Source organism: Dipodomys merriami, unplaced genomic scaffold (assembly GCF_024711535.1).
Source record: "Dipodomys merriami isolate MVZ:Mamm:240054 unplaced genomic scaffold, mDipMer1.0.p SCAF_45, whole genome shotgun sequence".
Taxonomy (NCBI): Eukaryota; Metazoa; Chordata; class Mammalia; order Rodentia; family Heteromyidae; genus Dipodomys; species Dipodomys merriami.
The window spans coordinates 10,858,055-10,876,267 of record NW_027206013.1 but is presented as its reverse complement, the minus strand read 5'-3'; the positions used below and the strand labels follow the sequence as shown (position 1 = coordinate 10,876,267).

The window sequence follows — 18,213 nt, the reverse complement described above, 5'->3', positions numbered from 1 at the left end:
GGAGGCTGAAATCTGAGGATCAAGGTTCAAAACCAGTCCGGGAAGGAAAGTCCATGAGATTCTTATCTCCAATGAACCACCAGAAAACCGGAAGTGGCGCTGTGGCTCAAGTGGTAGAGCGCTCGCCTTGAGCTGAAGAGCTCAGGGTCAACGCCCAGGCCCTGAGTTCAAGCCCCAGAACCAGAAAAAAAAAAAAAAAGTAAGCCTAGTGCTTAGTACCTGGCCACAAGAGTGCTGGGTATTATGTGTGATATGGCCTTTGTGTCCTGAGATGGAGAAGAGCAGGGATCCCCACCACTGCTGCTGGGTTGGAGGTCCAGTTGCCCTCCGATTCCAGGCAGTGACCCCAGGCAGTGGAGCTCAGCCCCTCCTCAAGAGGATGCTGGGAAAGGCATCAGCTGCCCCCTAGTGGCCAAGGGCAGATGTTCACTGAGCTACCTGCACCAAATCCTAAGGGCTCAGCCCAGCCCTACCTTCATCCCTAGCCTCCTGCAGAAGAGGGGGTCGCTCAGGAGCTGTGCTGGGAAACATACTTCAAACCAAGACCCAGAAAGGGACCCAAAGCCCCCTTATTCCCTTCAGCGCTGAAGAACTGCACAGAGGAAGCCACTGGCAAAAGGAGGGACAGAAGGGGCTGCAGGTAGACATGTGCACTTCTTTTTATTCTCCACCACCATCTTGCCTGGCAAACCCTCAAGTACACACGAGAAGATGGCAGGTCTGCCCTGCCTTCACTCAGCCAATCTTTCGGCCTGGCACAGCCCCTGAGCCCAGCTTGCTACCCAGGAGGGCAGGCCACAAGCTGTGCTGAACGACTCCGACCCATAGAACGTGGGATGGGAGGAAGGGGAACAAGGCTGCTTCTGGAGGAGGTGGAAGACTCCAGCCCCGGAGGCCAGGGGGCAGTAGAGAGCCAGATCCAGAAAGCAGGCACACGGCTTGGGGGCCCGGCTCCAGCCCTGCGTCCACATGGCTAGCCCTGGGGCCAGACAGCTCGCAGATGAAGGCCAGGCCTGGGTAGTAGATTCCTGAGCCCCTGCTAGGCCCTGCTGCCTAGCAGAGTGCAGATGTGTCTCCCACGGCCTGCAGGAAGGCCAGTACGAAGAGTGGAAGGCCTGCCGAGGGCTGAGCTGGGGGCCACTGGCCAACTCCAGCCCCAGAAAAATCTCTGCAGCCACAGGCCCGTGTCAGAGGCAGCCCAGGGCTTGCTGCACAGGGACGTCCAGGGAGGCGGCCGAGTGGACGGAGACCCCTGGAGCACCAAGACTGGTCTCCCAGCAATCGAAGCCAAAGCCGGTCAGGGCCTGCTTGGTGGCTTCCACCGTGGCCGGCTCCACACCTAGAAGGTGAGGTGAGGCTGTCACCCTAGAGCCGTCAGCTTATGCCACTGGGGAAGAAGACCCAGGGCCCAGACCTTCCTTCCACGCTGGCCTGGCTGCAGCCCAGGCCTGCAGCCCTAAGAGCTCTGCACCACCCCAGCCACGTTCATCTCGCCCTGCCCGAGAGCGGGGCTGAGGCCCGCGTGGATGGTGCCAGGGACAGCCACCACGACAGATCCACGCTCTCTAAATACCAATCCCCTTTCCTCCTTCCATGTAGGCAACCGTCTTGCAAGCTTGTTTTTGTTTTTAACCAAAGAGGAACACAGAGAGGCTAATAACTCATCCCAAGTCCACACAGCCCAGCTAAGACTCGCTTGCAGGCTTCCTCCCTCCCCTGCCAGGGAATTCTCCCAGTGGACCCTCCTTTGGGAGTCCAGGCTGGTCAGCAGCCCAAGCCCCAGGGTACCTGGCTTCAGAAGAGTGATGCCACAGCCGCCGCCACCTGCGCCCGTGAGCTTGCTGTGCAGCCCCCGTGCCGCTGTCGCCTGGCAGAGCTGGTCCAGGGAGGCGTGGCCCACGCCCAGGGCGTTCAGGTGGTGCTGGTTCATGTCGATGAGCTCCTGCAGAAGGTGCGCTCTGTTCCCACGCGTGGTCTGCCTGGGGCCAACATCCCTAACTAACCCTCCCCCCAATGGGTCTGCTGTATGCACCTGAATCAGCTGTCCCACTCCTTGAAATGACACTGTCCCTCTGCTTCCCATGGGGGCCAGGATGGGGCTGAATTCACCCTCCTGCTGTGGCGGCCGCTACTTCATTCTTTCCCTAGCCAAGGAGCTGCTGGCTTTGTGGCTGGTCAGCAGGGATGGACACATGACCCACGTGGCCCAGCCAGGGCCTAACTGGCTTTTTCTGAGCCTCTTTCAATGGAAACGGTTAAAACCAGTTAACTTCAGATACAGGTGATGCAGGTTACCCGCCAAGAGTCTCTCTACATGTTCAGAGATTGCATGAGAGAGAGGTCGCCATCCACATTACTCCAACTGCTGCGTCAAGCTCTTCCTGAAGCCATTATCTCTGGTTTCTGTCACTTGCTAGAGGAAAAAAAGCCTACCTTATAGCTGAGGTGGGGGGAGGGGAGGACTGCTTTTCAGAATAAGAACATGGTCAAGCCAGGTGTTGGTAGCTCACGCCTGTCATCCTAGCTCCTCAGGAGGCTGAGATCTGAGGATCGTGGTTCAAGGCCAGCCCTGGCAGGAAAGCCCGCCAAATAGCCACCAGAAAACCAGAAGTGGCGCTGTGGCTCAAGTGGTAGAGCGCTCGCCTGGAGCTGAAGAGCTCAGGGACAGCGCCCAGGCCCAGAGTTCAGGCCCCATGACTGACCAATAAATAACTAAATAAATAAATGAGGTTATACCTCCAGTGAGTAGGTGATAGCTACATATTTGTTGAGATTTCTTCCATTATGTGCAATACAATTTCTGCTCTCCTAGGATCCACCTGGTACTTTTAAATTCACCACATACACGGTGAGCTGGGCCCTGAGAGCCTAGCCTATGAGAAATTAAGGACGTGGTTGTGGGCCTGGGGAAGACCTGGTCTTGAGGGACTGCGGTCTACCTGGCCGCCTCCACCCACCTCCTCACGGCCTGCAGCCGAGCCTGGGGCTCCGCTCCGGGGCATGGGGCCCAGACGCCTGCGCAGGCGCTGCTGCTGCCAATCACCGCTGCTCCTCTGCTGAGACCCACCGCGTGCTTCCCTGCCTGGCGCCCACCAGGCAGGTTGGTGAGCCCACCGCAGGCCCCTGGCACTTGTGACAAATGAGCAGACAGGCGTGATGGCCTGGTGGCAGCTCGAGGTGCCGCTCCCCAGCCTGCCTGGGTGAGAAACTTCTGGGGGGCCTCGCTCTGTGTCGGAGCGCCAGGTGTCACGCCGCCCCGGCGGGGCCAGACACCTGTCACATTCTGATCCCAGATCTGTCGAGGATCAGATGACAGGTTGTGACACGGGAGAACAGCTCGCTGGTTTGGAGTGCAAAGCTGTCCAAGAGCCGAGCTGTGCATTTCAGCGGCTGCCACTGCCAAAAATATCCGGGCTGTATAATCAACGGCGCTGTTTCCCCAGCGTTCTCCCGGCTCGACGGGGGTGTGCAGGCAACTCTCTATCATTATTAATTTCCTGTCCCCTGTGGGGGGGATGGAAGGCGAGGGGGGGAGGTGTCCACAGGCAAGGAATGCAAAGCCAGGGAGTTGTAGGCAGAGAAACCGAAGCCCTGCATCCACCCAGCACACAGTAGGTGCTCAGTAAAGATCTGCTGAGTAAAGCAATGAACGGCTCAGGCAGTAGGCCCCTGGCGCAGGCGCTGTCTGGCTGGGTAAAGGAGGGGAGGAAGCCATTCTCCCGGCCTCTGCTTTGACAGCTGTAAAGCGGGGCACACGCCCACTTCCCAGGTGGGCGGGGCCAGTGTCAATCTCCTGGAAGGGTTGATTTAGTCACAACTTCTGCTCATTAGGGAGCTTTTCCCCCAAACCTTAAACACCCAATGCCACACCCAATGCCAGAGGAGTCGTTGTGCCAGCCAGAGGCAGGGCCTGGCCTTTCCACGTAGGCCTCTGGGAGGCTCTGCAGAGCACCTTACCTCCAACACGAGGTACTGCTCTGGGGCTGGGGCCACGGCCATCTCTCCCAGCACGCGCTCACACTCCAGGGAGATGGCGTCTATGGAGGTGAGGAGGGGGCCCACGATCTCTGGGAACTGTGTGGGAAGGAAGGAAAGCAGGTCAGGCTGTGAGGTCTGGGCCCCCGGGGGCAGGCAGATTCTGGATAGCTGCCCCCAGTTGTGTGGGGGAGCGAGGGGTACCCCATACCTACACCCACCCTCAAGCCCACCCAAGAGCACCTTCATCAGCCTGCTCCTGACGCCAGCCACGAGGGATTTGGTGCTGCGTGGAACTTTGGTGTTAGTCAGCAGGATCTGGAGAACAGGGGGTCTGCAGGGAGGAGGAGGAGGAGGAGGAGGGAGGTCAGGCGTGGGGGGGGGGGAGGTGACCTGAGACTTCACCCACCCTGCCAGAGTGGACAAAGTAGAAACCCCAGGAGGTGACATCAGATTGGGAGGTGTCATACTCCATTAATATTCATCTAGCCACACATAAGGGAAGCCAGCCAGCCTGGCACCCAGGGAACAGGAGCAGAAAAGGGAGAAGGTCCCGGGAGGCTTTTCTCTCCTGTGATGCGCAAGCTGAGAATTCAGGAAAAGTCAGAACTACTCTCCTGGACAAACGCAGTCCTAACAGGCAGGGTGCTGACGGTGTGCGCAGATCCTGGCGCTGGCAGGGTATATGGACCACTGTCGCAGAGGGTGTCAGGAGAGAGACGCCCAGCCGCTGGTGGGGGCCCATAGGGGCGCCCCCGGTCTGAGGTGCTGGGGGAGCAGAAGGGTGGAGGATCATGGGTTGATCAGATTTGGGAATTATTATCTGCACAGACACGATGAGTCGCGCATCCCTAAATCAGGTGGAAAAAAAAAAAAACCCAAAATCTGAAATGCTCTGAGAGGGGTAAACTCTGGGGAGGCCTCTGTTGGACTTCAGAATATGTGGGTTAGGGTGGCTTTCCTGGGGGGCACCTGCAAGGGGGGCGTCAACCCTGCTGTGGCCAGAGGAGTCCATGGCCTCTCAGCTACCCTGGGGAAGAGGAGAGGCAGGAGACTAGCCGTCACCTCCCGCCTGCCTGAATCCTTCCTAAAGCCACCACCCCAACTGTCCTTGCGCGGAGCTGTCTCTGGGGACACACGCCACCCCTTCTGCCCTGGCCCTGCCTTCCAGAGGGTGGCGATGCTGGATGCACTCGGGCCTCAGACAGCTGGAGGCGCGACCTCCTGACACCTCCATTCTCCTGCTCTTCACAGTTCGACATGGTAAAGTGCAACAGGGCTGGAAAAGGCTGCCAGAAACCTGCTTTATCTCCCCGCCCATAAGCCCATGAAATTAATATCGATTCTCGGCCTAGGAGGCCCACGCTCGCTCTCTCTCTTTTCACTTTACAAAAGATGAACATTCTATTTGGCTTTTCTCTTCCTTTGTAAAAGACAAGCCTTTGGGGGCAGCGTTCTGGGAGGCCCCCATCTCGATCTACTTCATAAACAATGTGCTTTCTGAATGCAGCAGCACCGTGCCTGGTTTGGGGGTGGGGGCGCCGGGGGGACAGGGCTCCTCTTTAAGCCATCCGTGGGATTAAGGCAGCGCCAGGCCTCCCAGAGAACCGCCATCTGCTCACGGTGGCGCCCACTGCAAAGGTCGCCCTGCTCTGATCCCACCTCAAAGGGGGTGCTTCCTGTCCAGGCTTGTTCCCTGCTAATAGACCTGCAGCTGGCCCCACCCAACCTAGGGCTCGTGGCATACAGTGGCTTCCACTGGAGGCTCTGCCCTGGAGGTGCTTCTGATCTGGGCCTGGCCACTCCAGTGTCAGCTCACCTCCTCCCTCCCTGGGTGCACACGGCCCTCTGTGGCCCTGGCCTCCTACCTGCTGTGGCTGCACGCCAGGCCTACTCACGCTTCAGGACCTTTGCACTTGCATTTCAGATTCTCTGTCCCACCTCCACAGCTGCACGGCCCATTCCTTTCTTTCCTTCTGGTCTTTGCTTTAATTACATCACCGGAATCTGAGTATTGCATTAGATCAGCTCGCCTCCTCCCTTTCCAGCCCCTCACTCTGCTCTAGTTCCTATAAGCTCTAAGCATGGTTTTGTTTGTTGGCTGTCTGCCCCAGGGAAATGAACATCACAAAGGCAGAACTTTTTTTTTTTTTTTTGGTGCCAGTACTGGGGCTTGAACTCAGGGCTTGGACAGTGTCCCTGAGCTTTTGGATCAAGGCTGGCATTCTACCATGTAAACCATAGCAACATGTCTGGCTGTTTGGTGGTTAATTGGAGATAGGACCTCATGGACTTTCCTGCCCAGGTTGGCTTCAAATCACAATCCTCAGATCCCAGCCTCTTGAGTAGCTAGGACCATAGGTGTGAGCCATCCATGCCCAGCTCCAGAACTTTCATTCCCTGCTGAGTTGCCCACATAACAGATGCTCAGTAATTTTTGTGGAGGGCTAGTGGCTCAGTGGTAGAGTGCTTGCCGAGTATGAGCTAGATCCTGGATTTCATCCCCAGCACAAGAGAAACAGAAATATAAAGCCAGCTTCTGGTGGCTCACACTTGTCATCCTAGCTATTCAGGAGGCTGAGATCAGAGAATCACAGTCTGAAGCCAGCCTGGGCAGGAAAGTCTGTGATACTTTTATCTCCAATTAACCACCAAAAAGCCGGAAGTGAAGCCAGACACTGATGGCTCACACCTGTAATCCTAGCTACTCAGGAGGCTGAGATCTTCGGATCATGGTTCAAAGCCAGCTCAGGCAGAAAAGTGTAAGACTCTTATCTCCAATTAACTACCAGAAAACTGGAAGTGGCGCTGTGGCTCAAGTGGTAGAGTGCTAGCCTTGAGCTGAAGAGCTCAGGGACAGCGCCTAGGCCCAGGTTCAAGCCTCACCACCGACTGGGCTGGTCTCAAATTCAGGCCCTTAGGCCCTACCACAGACTACCATAGCCGCTCCCTTGCTCCTCTTCTGATTCCCTGTACTCTGCCCACTTGGAGCTGGCCTCCACGTGCAGGGCCTGGCCCAAGGCTTGGAGCTGTGCCTGAGATCCTGGAGGAAAGCAATGCAGGGTGGCCCACAAGTGCAGGTAGACATGTGATGCCCTCACTGCCATCCACCCCAGCTCTAGAGTCCTGACAGCCTGTTCCACCATCTCCACAGCTCTATCGCTGCCAACAGGCCAGGCACAGGCCCCCTTCTGAGCCTTCTGCCCTCCTTGCCCCTGCTTGTGTCTGGGGCAGATGGCCTGAGGAAGTAGCTCCCTGCTCCTAAATGCTCTACTTCCTTCCTGGGTAGAGTAGGGGTTGGCATCAAAGCTGGCTGTCCCTGCAGGGGACACAAGGGGATGTCAGGAGATTATTTCCCCTTCCTCCCCCAGTGCTGAGGATTGAACCCAGGGCCTCACACTCGCAAGGCAGAGATGCACACTACCATTGAGACACACCTTCATTTTGCACTGGTTATTTTTCTTTTTTTTTTTTTTTGCCAGTCGTGGGGCCCGAACTCTGGGCCTGGGCGCTGTCCCTCAGCTCTTCAGCTCAAGGCTAGTGCTCTACCACTTGAGCCACAGCACCACTTCCAGCTTTTTTCTGCTTATGTGGTGCTGAGGAATTGAACCCAGGGCCTCATGCACGCAAGGCAAGCACTCTACCACTGAGCCACCTTCCCAGCCCCTGCACTGGTTATTTTTGCGGGTAGGGACTTGCGTTTCCCCCAGGGCTGGGATAGCAGGTACTCACCACTATACCCAGCCATTGCGTGAGATGGACTCTCATGATTTTTTTTTTTTTTTTGTCTGTCATGGGGCTTGAACTCCGGGCCTGGGCGCTGTCCCTCAGCTCTTCAGCTCAAGGTGAGCGAGCGCTCTACCACTTGAGCTACAGCGCCACTTCCGGTTTTCTGGTGGTTTATTGGAGATAGGAGTCTCACGGTCTCTCCTGCCCGGGCTGGCTTTGAACCGCGATCCTCAGATCTCAGCCTCCTGAGTAGCTAGGATTACAGGCGTGAGCCACCAGTGCCCGGCAGACTCTCATGATTTTTATACCAGGGCTGGCCTCAAACTTTTACTCCCCTGATTTCCATCTTCCAGGTAGCTAGGAGTGGAGGTTTGAGCCATGCTACCCAGTTTGAGGGGTCATTTTTGGTTGTCACAACCCAAGGGTACTACTGGGAACTAGTGAATAGCGAGATATTGGGACAGTTACCTGTCTCACCCCAAAGAATGATCTAGATGCAAAGGTCAACAAGCAGAGGTGGAGTCCTGGCTACAGAACTCCAGAAGGGCAGGCTTAGCTTGTGGAAGCCCACAGTTTGATAGAAAGTCACCACAGCTTTAGGCAATGGATAAGGAGGGGTGAGCAAAACCGGGGCCCAAGGATTTAACCCACTGGGCAAAGGCTGTGGTCCAGGACCTTCGGCCTATCCAGGAAGACCATCATGGGCGATGAAGGCATCTTCCAGACACTGAGAGACCCCAGCCAGGTGAGGCACCCTGGGGCAAACCATCGCCTGACCTGAAATAGCCAAAATGGCCCTGGGCCCCCAGCTCCCCATAGATTTAATCCCACCCCCGACCTCTCCACGGTGGTGCGAACGGAACAGAGGATGCTGAAAGTCAATACGCATGTGCGTCATTCCAGCAACTCCCTGGGGAAGAGTGGAGAGACACATCAGCAGGAGGACAGTTGGCAAATGTCCCCACAAGTGAGCTCCAGCCTGGTCTCAGCCTTGCACGCCCTCATGCCTGTGGTGGCCCAGTGGCCTCTCTGTCCTTCTCTCTGACCCGCCCCCACCAGGAGCTCTGAGAAACATTTAAGAGGCATCTAGGCGTCCCTGGGCCCTAAGATGCGTCCATAGGGACAGCGGACAACTGCAGCTCATGTTTCCTAATGAAGAGAAACATGGCCGCCTAAACGGCTGAGCAGACCATCTGCTCTGAGGGGACGGCGGCGCACCACTTTCCCCTCTCATCTCAGAGAAAAGGGGAGGGAAGGAAGGAGAGCAGTCCCAGCTGGGAGGGGGACCCCATCTTCCCCCTAAACCCCCCCAGAACCACTGGGCGCAGGTGTGACTTGGAGAAGGCACAGCACTGGCCCTGGAAGGGAGGGCAGAGCCGAGATACCTCTGCAAGGCCGCCATCTTCCCTTGCTGGTAGTGTAGCGCTCCTCCTGAAGGGAAAAGCAAGTAGTCAGAGCTGGGTGGAAGGTGATGCTGGCCTCCTGGGAGAGACGGTGGATGTGTGCTGGAGTCGGAACAGGATGGACAACTTGAGTGTCCGTCCCAGCCTCACCTGTGAAATGCCCGGGAGGCACCAAGGCTCTCGCCGGGCCCGGTTCCCGGCTCCCTTCCCACCCTACGGGCAGCCCAATTGCATTCCACCAGGCCCCAGGTTGAGGTTGGGGGTCCGGGTCCTGCCCCCCCACCCAGAGGGGAGGCTACAGCTAGACTGACTCCCCCAGGAGTTCTCCCCAAGGCTTTGATCCCCAGAATTTTCCCTCCTCCCCCACCACCCCAGGGGAAGGAGTCACCGAGGCTGAAACAGAGCCTCGATCTCTCTTCCTCTCCCCAGCCAGGAAAATGCTCTTTTGCTCAGCATCTGCTGGTTCTACTTGTCCCCAGCCAACAGGGCAGTGTACACAATGAACTAAGATTTCGGAAAAGAAGACAAAGGAGAAATTCAGCCCTACCCCAGGTGCTGACCGCATTGTCCACCCCGGAGGGGTTCCCGTGGATCACTCTCTCCCCCTGAAAGGCCCACTTGTTAATTAACTCCAGATCCACCTCGGCCCACCTGGAGACAGGAAACAAACAAGGCTTTATCACGGTGGTGAGTGGAGGCCAGCAGGTGCGGACTCCGCCTGGTGGAGGCCTGAGGTCAAAGGGCACAGGCCCACAACCCCAGCAAGAACAACGGAGAATGAAGAGTTGTGTTTTATGCTAGGACCGAGAGCAGCCTGCACCTCACCCCTGCCAAGTCCTGGCCTTACACGGCAGAAACACAAGCGGTCTCTGGTCTGCGGGGCTCCAGGGTGGAATCAAGGCAGCTTGGGTCTTGACCATGCTTCAACTTACACATGAGGAAAGGAATTACTGAATGTGACAGACATGCCAGTGGACACCTAGTAGGGCCAAGCAAACAGAAAACCACAGGGCTTCCGTGCTGGAGGAGGGAAACTCAATTCAAAGCAAGCTCAGGCAGAGAACATGACGTTGTTCCTTTTTGTTGTTGTTATTGTTATTGGTCATGGGGCTTGAACTCGGGGCCTGGATGCTGTCCCTGAGCTCTTCTGCTCCAAGCTAGTGCTCTACCACTTTGAGCCACCACACCACTTTTTTTTTTCTGGTGGTTTATTGGAGATAGAGAGTCTCACAGCCTTTGACCCATGATCCTCAGGTCTCAGCCTCCTGAGTAGCTAGGATTACAGGTGTGAGCCACCAGGGCCCGGCAACACTTAACATCTGGCACAACTCCATAGGAGGCAAGCTCATTGCCAGGCAGAGGGGCCACAGGAGTGTCGTGGCCAAACGCTGTAAAGCCAGGAGAGTCCATTTCACTTGCTGCCATCTCTATCCGACTCAAGTGCTTCCTACCACAAGGCTGGCCCTTGAACCCAGTCAGCCAAGGATCGGGAGCGAGAAGAAGGTGGCAAAGAAGTGAATGCTCTCAGGAGAGGAAGGGCTTGGCTCTGGGTTCGAATCCCACACGGCCAACACTAGCTGTGCAGCCTGCACCAACCATGATGCTTCTCAGCCTCAGCTTCTTCATGGCCGCTGTAATAACCCTCACCTGACAGTGGGGGGGGGGGGGTGGTGAGGTCCCAAGCAAGAGAATTCTCATATCCAGGAAGGACAATGATTACCTGCCGACGCGTTCTCCGTCCCTCAGCGGGTTTGAGATCTCCTCACATGCCGTCAGAAGGGCAGCTGCCATACACACCGAGTAGGCAGCACTGGAGCCCAAACCTGCCCCAGTGGGCAACTCCGACCACACCACAATGTCCAGGCTTGGCAGAACCCTGAAACACAACAGGGCATAGAGCATAACTCTCCAAGGCCGGGGAGGCGCGAGCATGGAAGCCCGGGACCAGGACTGGACAGGGCGGACAGGGGCAGTAGCTCAGAGGATCTGTCACAGTTCTGTGAACTCCAAAGCCATCCCTTGAGGATGGCAGGAACTTCAATCAGACCATGAGAACTGGGCACGGGTTCCTTGAAATCCCTCCACTGACAGCCCTAGTGCTTCCTGAAAGCTCTGGGCGGACCATCAACCTCTCTTCTAACATCTGGCCTGCTGCCCTACATTTTCTTCCTAGCACTGGCTGCCTTTAGGCCTAGATGACCTTGGACAACCAGACAACCCCCTACCCATCTTTCAGGACTCTTATCAAACACCACTTCCACTAAGATACTTTGCTATACCGTCCAAGGGAGGGTCATTCCTGGCTGCCCTAGCAGCTCCTCTTCTAGTGATATTTGCCAGGTGTGTGTTCCCATCAGTGTTCCCAGCATCTGCAAACTCATCCTAGGAAGTTCAAGGTCATATGGTCTCCTGTATATTTCCCCCTAAGTGAACCCTGTCAAACTTCAGGGTAGGTCATTTGAAATAAGGTTTGTCCTATTTTTTCCAACTATTCTCACATTCTAAAAATGACGATAGCGAGTGTGCCTTTTTCAAAACACACACAGCTCCCAGGCACCAGTGCCTCACATCTATAATTCTAGCTACTCAGGAGGCTGAGATCTGAAGATTACAGCCAAAAAAGCTGGAAGTGGAGCTGTGGCTCAAGTGGTGGAAACCACCAGCCATAAGCAAAAAAATTGTTCAGGGGACATGCCCCGCTCCTGAGTTTCAAGCCCCAGGAGTGGCGTGTGTGTGTGTGTGCGTGCGTGTGTGTGTATGTATAGTGTGTGTGTGTGTATAGTGTGTGTGTGTGTATGTATATAATCTCCCATACTATCCTGATTTCTTTATCCCCATTCTAGTAACAGGCTTAAACTTGTATCACTTGTAACTTGAGCCACATCTCCAGTGAAGCTTTTTTTGCTGGTTAATTGGAGATGGAGTATCACAGACATTTCTGCCTGGGCTGGCTATGAACTGTGATCCTCAGATCTCAGCCTCCTAAGTAGCTAGGATTACAGGCATGAGTCACTAGTGCTCAGGCAGACTTGAAGATTTTCTCTCTCTCTCTTAGAACTCTTTAGGAGTGAGATGCAGATACTACAGCCATGCCAGGGAGCAGCCACCCGTGGATCTGTGGATAGAACGTGGCTTTTTTTGTGCCACTGAACTGAAGCAAGCAGAGGAGGAGGTGTGGGGTTTGGATGTCAGTGCTGGCTGATGCCCAGCAATTCTGGCTCCCTGGCTGAACAGCCTCCAGGGTCTTCTCTCCCAGGTTGCCTGGCACACAATGAGGACACTAGAGAATTTAGGGGGCCCCAGCAGCAGTGATGGGGGGGTATCCCTCCCTCTGCTCCTGTAGACCACACACCCACCTCTGCTTCCGGCAGATGGCCAGATATAAGTACAGGAAGGCCAGCAGGGCCAGGAGCTCGGTGGTGCTGTGGTCCTCAGGGACGCCCGCTGCCTCCTTTAGCTTCTCCATTTGCTCCGGAGAGGGTGCTATGAAGTCACCTTGCTCTGTCACACAGGCAAACAAGCATACATGGGGGTGATCAAACACAGAACACAGAACGAGCAGGCAATGGAATCGCAATGTGGATGGATGTCAACTTCCGGTCCAAGCTCCACAGCCAAGTCTACACGGTCAGTGGGCACACTTGGGTTTGTGCCACTTTGCTGCTCACGTGGCCTGAGCCTGTGGCCCACCCTCTCTAAACTTGTTTCTTGGCTCAACAAGAGTAACAGCACTTCTTCACGGGGCTGCCATGAAGATAAAGTTAAATGTGTGCAATTCTCAGCACAGCTCCTGGCCATAGTAAGGGCACAATTCATAGTGATTTAAACTCCCTCGCCCTCCATGAAGTGAATGCCAGCTCCATTCCTCAGAGGCCTGGTTTCACCTTCCAAGGTATAAAACCAGACAATGAACCAAGCCAGGTGCGGTGGTGAAGGCCTCTCACCCCAGCGCCCGGCCTCTAATCCTAGCTACCAGGCCAGGGAGAGGCAGGAGGATTATGGAGTTATGGAATTTGGTCAGCAAAACAAAATAAAAACAAAAGAGCTGGAGGTGCAGCCCCAGTGGTAGAGCACTTGCCTAGTTAGTATGCACGGACCTTGGGCTCCATCTGCAATACTGCTAGCGAAAGACACAAAGGAACAAACAATTGCAAGCAGGGGGAGAGAAATATTGCAGGAGAGAAAAACCAGGCAGTAGGTTTCCTCAGTAACATGTAAGGGCCTAGGCCTCTTTCCCCTGGGGCCTGGAGGACGCTAAGCAAGTTGGCCTAGCTTCCCTTTACAGATCACTCCCTGAGCCGCAGGTCAAGTCCATCAGACACAGAGAAGTGGAGCTGGGTGTAGATGCATTAGGAAACATCAGGGCATTTACTGGATGTTCAGAAATGGGTATTGAGTGTTTGAAAGGTAACTTACATTCAAGATGGCCAAACCACTGAATTGTAAGGAAAACCAAGCCATCACCGAGCTCCATGATGGAGACGGAATGGGCTTTGGATCTGAGAATTTCCAGGGAAGGCTGGAGAATTCTTTAGTACTCACACTTGGCCCTCAGCCCGGCCTAATTCTCCGTGGTTAGGAAGGGAGGGTAAGTGCTCACAACCTAGGAGACAACCTGTACCCAGAAGCCTCAAGTTCCTTTTATCACCTACCAGAAGCAGATGATCAAGCCTTATTACGTCCTGCCACCTAATCGATCCTACTAGACCCCTTACAGCAACCCTCAGCCAGGCAGCATGCTCCTGTTCACAGGGCCTACCAGGACACCAGAGAGTCAAGAATGCTCATGGCTGCCTGACTTTGGCCCCAGTCTACTTAATGAAAGCAGCAGCTGGTTCTCAGTGAACTTTGTGGTCACAGTGGAGGGCGTGGGAGGGCGCTTAGCACAGCCAGAGGCAATGTCAGGTGCCCTGGCTGGCTCTTGCTTGCCGCAGTCCCTGGAATCACCAGGCAACTCCTTTCAAAATACACACACGTTTCGTCCCTCTCAGCCCCACCACGGTCAACAGGAGAGGGGTAGGAATCCATCTGCATCAGTTAAAAACAATAAAACCCTCGCCAGGCGATCCCAAGGTGTGACAGGTTGAAGACAGTCACTCTAAAGCAAAGACTTTCAGGCTGAGAATATGGCTTGGTGGTGGAGTGCTTGTCCAGCATGCATGAAGCCCTAGGTTCGATTCCTTGGTACCATATAAACAAAAAATAAATACATAAAATGAAGATTTTTTTTCTGAACTCCCCAAACTGGGAATAAAAGCCAGATTTCTACTCCTGGGCTATCCTCTCAGCCTGAAGACTGCCACCTCTATTTAATCTTCAGGGAGAGGCAGGTGTCTGAAGCTCAGATGATGTTTGAATGTTCTCTCTAGAACTTGCTCACACTTGCCCCAGGCCTGCTGAGGAATGCTGAGGCCCTTAATAAGGCATCAGCCTAGACAGGGACAGCAGATTGTGGAGAATCTCCCTGCCCCCCAGCTCTGGGGCACTCGAGACTTGGCTGCCTGAAGATCACCGGCCTGCTCTTCTATGCCAGCAGGAGTAGTCCAGAGGCCCAAACCCCAAACAGACATGGACAGTCCTGACTCATGGAAGAAAAAACACTTGTATGATCTTAAAAGAGCAAGGGATCATCCTAGCTTAACCACTCTATCTACTTGCAGAAAACAGTCCAGAAGGATTAACACCAAATGGCACTCTGCCATTTGAGCCACTCCTCCAGCTAGTTTTTGTTGGTTAATTAGAGATGGAGTCTCACCAATTTTTTTCCCTGGGCTGCCTGAAGAGCCCAGATCTGTCTCCTGAGTAGCTAGGATGACAGGCATGAGCCACCAGTGCCCAGCTAATAATTTTATTTTCTTTCTTTCTTTCTTTCTTTCTTTCTTTCTTTCTTTCTTTCTTTCTTTCTTTCTTTCTTTCTTTCTCTTTCTTTTTTGCCAGTCCTGGGGCTTGAACTCAGGGCCTGGGCACTGTCCTTGAACTTCTTTTCCTCAAGGCTAGCACTTTACCACTTGAGCCACAGAGCCTCTTCTGCCATTTCCTGTTTATGTGGTACTGAGGAATCAAACCTGGGACTTCATGCATGCTAGGCAAACACTCTACCACTAAGCCACATTCCTAGCCCAAAATTTCTAACTATGTAAAATGTCAGTGCATTCATTTTCCTTGCTAAAAGCCATGGCATTCAAGAGGGTAAGACTTTTTGTCTATTCCCCAGCTCTGGGATCTGCCAAGAGGAATGAATTACCACAGTCAGTTTGATGTCTATGCCGCCAAACTTTTATTATGCATTTATTCAGGCTTAAAACATCAGTGTGCATGCATTTTTGTTTGTTTGTGCTGGTCTTGGTTCTTGATCTCAGCTTTCTCTGAGCTGTTCTTGCTCAAGGTTAGCACTCTACTATTTGAGCCAAAGCTCCACTTCTGGCTTTTTTTTGGTAGTTTATTGGAAATAAGAGTCTCACAGATTTTTTTTCCTTCCTAGGCTGGCTTTGAATTACAATCCTCAGATCTTAGCTCCTAAGTAGCTAGGATCGTAGTTGTGAGCCCCTGATCCCTGGCCATATCATACCTAACAAGAGGCCCTGATGATCTGTCGACAATGGTTGACAGAGACCTAATGCAGTTTCACAGTTTAAAATTAAAACACAATATGAAATTTCATAGTCAGGATAGAACACCTTGCCCTCTCCCTGAAATAGCTGGCTTCTGTCTTCCTTGGGGACCACTCAAAATAACCCAGCTGCCCTGTGCCTCCATTTCTTCAGGGCCCAGGCTCCTTCTACACCTCTTTTCTCCTCCCAGAACTTACCTAAAAAGCTTGTGTCCATCAACTGAAGCCTGGACACATCCCAGGCCTGTTTGATACCAATGTTGGGTAAACTGAGGCTGACTTTCCCATTGCTCTGTGGTTGAAGCCGCAGGAACGTTCTCAAGTTCAAGGCAGCTGCCAGTGCTACCTGTAGAAAGGGTGAAGGCAGTCAGCCAGAGTGAGGGCGAATGCTTCTACTCAGGCCAATGTCTCTCAAGACCATGCTTTTCACTGTTACATTGTCAAAACAGAATCTGAATGAAGAATACAAAGAAGGCAGCTGAGGTGAAGTGGAAAAAGCATGAACTTAAGCTGGAACAGACTTGGGCTCACTCCTAGCTCTACCAAAGTGCAGAGAGCTTGGTCAAGTTACTAGTTCTCTCCTAAACCACAGCTTCTGTAGGCTATTTGTAAAACAGGATAACAAAAGGATGTATCTTCTGTGGCTTTAGGATTAAGATAATGAATATGTCAGCCTCTTTTGCTGGCATCATTGTAACTTCTAAAACACTGAGTGAAGCCATGTACCTGTAGCTCATGCTTGTAATCCTAGCTACTCAGGAGGCCGAGATCTGAGCATCCAGTTGAGACAAGAAAGTTTATGAGACTCTTATCTCCTCCAAATATATCCAGCAAAAAGCTGCAAAATGGCTCAAGTAGTAGTGCACTAGCCTTGAACAAAAGAGCTTAGGAACAGAGCCCAGGCCCTGAGTTCAAGCCTCAGTACTAGCACAAAAATAAACAAACATCAAATGTCCTAGATCTCATTCTGCAAACCCATTTTCGTTCCACCTAGGTGATTTTATTCCATGTGTAGGGCTTTCATCTTTTTGCTATCTCAATGAGTGAGGCCGGAGTAGTTCTTCATTGGTAGAGACATCTTTCGTTGAATGGCTGGGGAGATGGGGCATTTTGCCTTGATTACTCCTCCGGATGTATCTTCTTGCAAGATTAGTGTTAGGGAGGAGTACCCAATCCTTGAAGGTCCTAGAGGCTTTTTACCTTGCCATGCACCACAGCATGTTCTCCATGAAGGATGACTTTCCCAGGAGCAGACACCAGCAAATCTTCTGACAACATGGCTTTTGGGAATCCTGAAAGAGAAAACCAGAATGAGGAACAAAGGTCACTAGATGTGAACACCAACGTAAGAAGATCCTAGACAAATCCCAGCTCAAGCGTCTCCCACCTCACATTTGCTATGTACCAGAAAGGCAGTGTGCTCAGTATGAGCTCAGTATGACAGCCAACTGGATAAATGAGAAAGATCTGGGTTCATATTCTTCAACTGAATGGCCATGGGCCTGTTTTCCCACACATTATGTAGTTCCCTATAGTAATGGATTGTTAGGAAGGTTAAATGAATGCAAGAAAAACAGCATTATCTGGCACATTGTAAATCACTTGGTTAATACTGGGTCTACTATTGGTTTCTGCTTTTTATAACCACCGTTAGTAGAAGCAGAAGTTTACCTGGAGGTTGGATGTGTAGCTTAACAGTTAAGTCCTTGCTTAGGGACATCAAGGCCTTGTGTTTGATAGTGAGAGGAATCGGGGAGGGAGAGGTTTACATGAAACCAGGGACCAGAAAGAACTATTTACTGGACACTGGAGCTGTTTCCAATGTGTCGTAGCTATAAACAGGGCTGAGGAGCCATCTGATAACATCTATTTTGCACACTTTTTCTGTGTCAGCCCTGGGGCTTGAACTTATGGCCTGAGTGCTGTCCTTGAGCTTTGTTGTTGTTCAAGGCCATGGCTCTGCCACGTTGTACCACAGGCTCACTTCCGGTTTTCTAGTGGTTAATTGGAGATACGAGTCTCACGGACTTTCCTGCCCAGACTGGCTTCGAACCTCGATCCTCAGAATTCAGCCTCCTGAGTGGCTAGGATGACAGGCGTGAGCCACCGACTCCTGGCTCTGCGGGTTGGGGAGTGTGTGCATTTTACATTCTTATCAATAATGCAAGATTTTCGACCCCCAAGTTTCAGACGACTGTGACCCCGGCTTCTTCAGGATCTGTCAGGTTTGAGGTCCCCGACCCCCCACAGGACGCATCCCCAGGGCTGAGGAAACTAAGTCAGAGAAGCCCGGAAGCCTTGACCCGGAGTCGTCCTGCGTCTTGGACCACGCGCCACCCCGTCCCACCAGCCAGGCCCCTCACCTGCCGCCGCAGCCAGCCCTCCGCGCCGAAACCCGAGCTCGTACTGTGCGCGGGCTCCACCATGCCCCGGCTCCCATGCCCTGTGGGAGGAAACCTGGTCCTTCCGTCTAGCCAATCAGAGCCCGCGAGCCGG

At 53.5% G+C, this 18,213-nt stretch overlaps 1 protein-coding gene across 3 annotated transcripts; it reads right to left on the bottom strand.

Moving 5' to 3' along the window:
* Positions 1–635: 635 nt before the first annotated feature.
* Positions 636–18,171, bottom strand: LOC138808442 (mevalonate kinase-like). 3 transcript variants are annotated; one of them, XM_069994681.1, is made up of 11 exons: positions 18,081–18,161; positions 16,918–17,009; positions 15,916–16,063; positions 12,464–12,608; positions 10,828–10,983; positions 9,655–9,758; positions 9,090–9,135; positions 4,219–4,309; positions 3,958–4,074; positions 1,789–1,942; positions 636–1,339 (listed from the first exon to the last, which is right to left on the bottom strand). In XM_069994681.1, exons 2-11 carry the CDS (start codon positions 16,993–16,995, stop codon positions 1,188–1,190), a joined length of 1,191 nt encoding a protein of 396 aa, XP_069850782.1. In that variant the 5' UTR covers positions 16,996–17,009; positions 18,081–18,161; the 3' UTR covers positions 636–1,187. The 3 variants fall into 3 exon arrangements, with proteins under 3 accessions (XP_069850782.1, XP_069850783.1, XP_069850784.1); XM_069994682.1 differs by lacking the exon at positions 15,916–16,063 and having other exon boundaries at positions 18,081–18,171; XM_069994683.1 differs by lacking the exons at positions 9,090–9,135; positions 9,655–9,758.
* Positions 18,172–18,213: the final 42 nt, after the last annotated feature.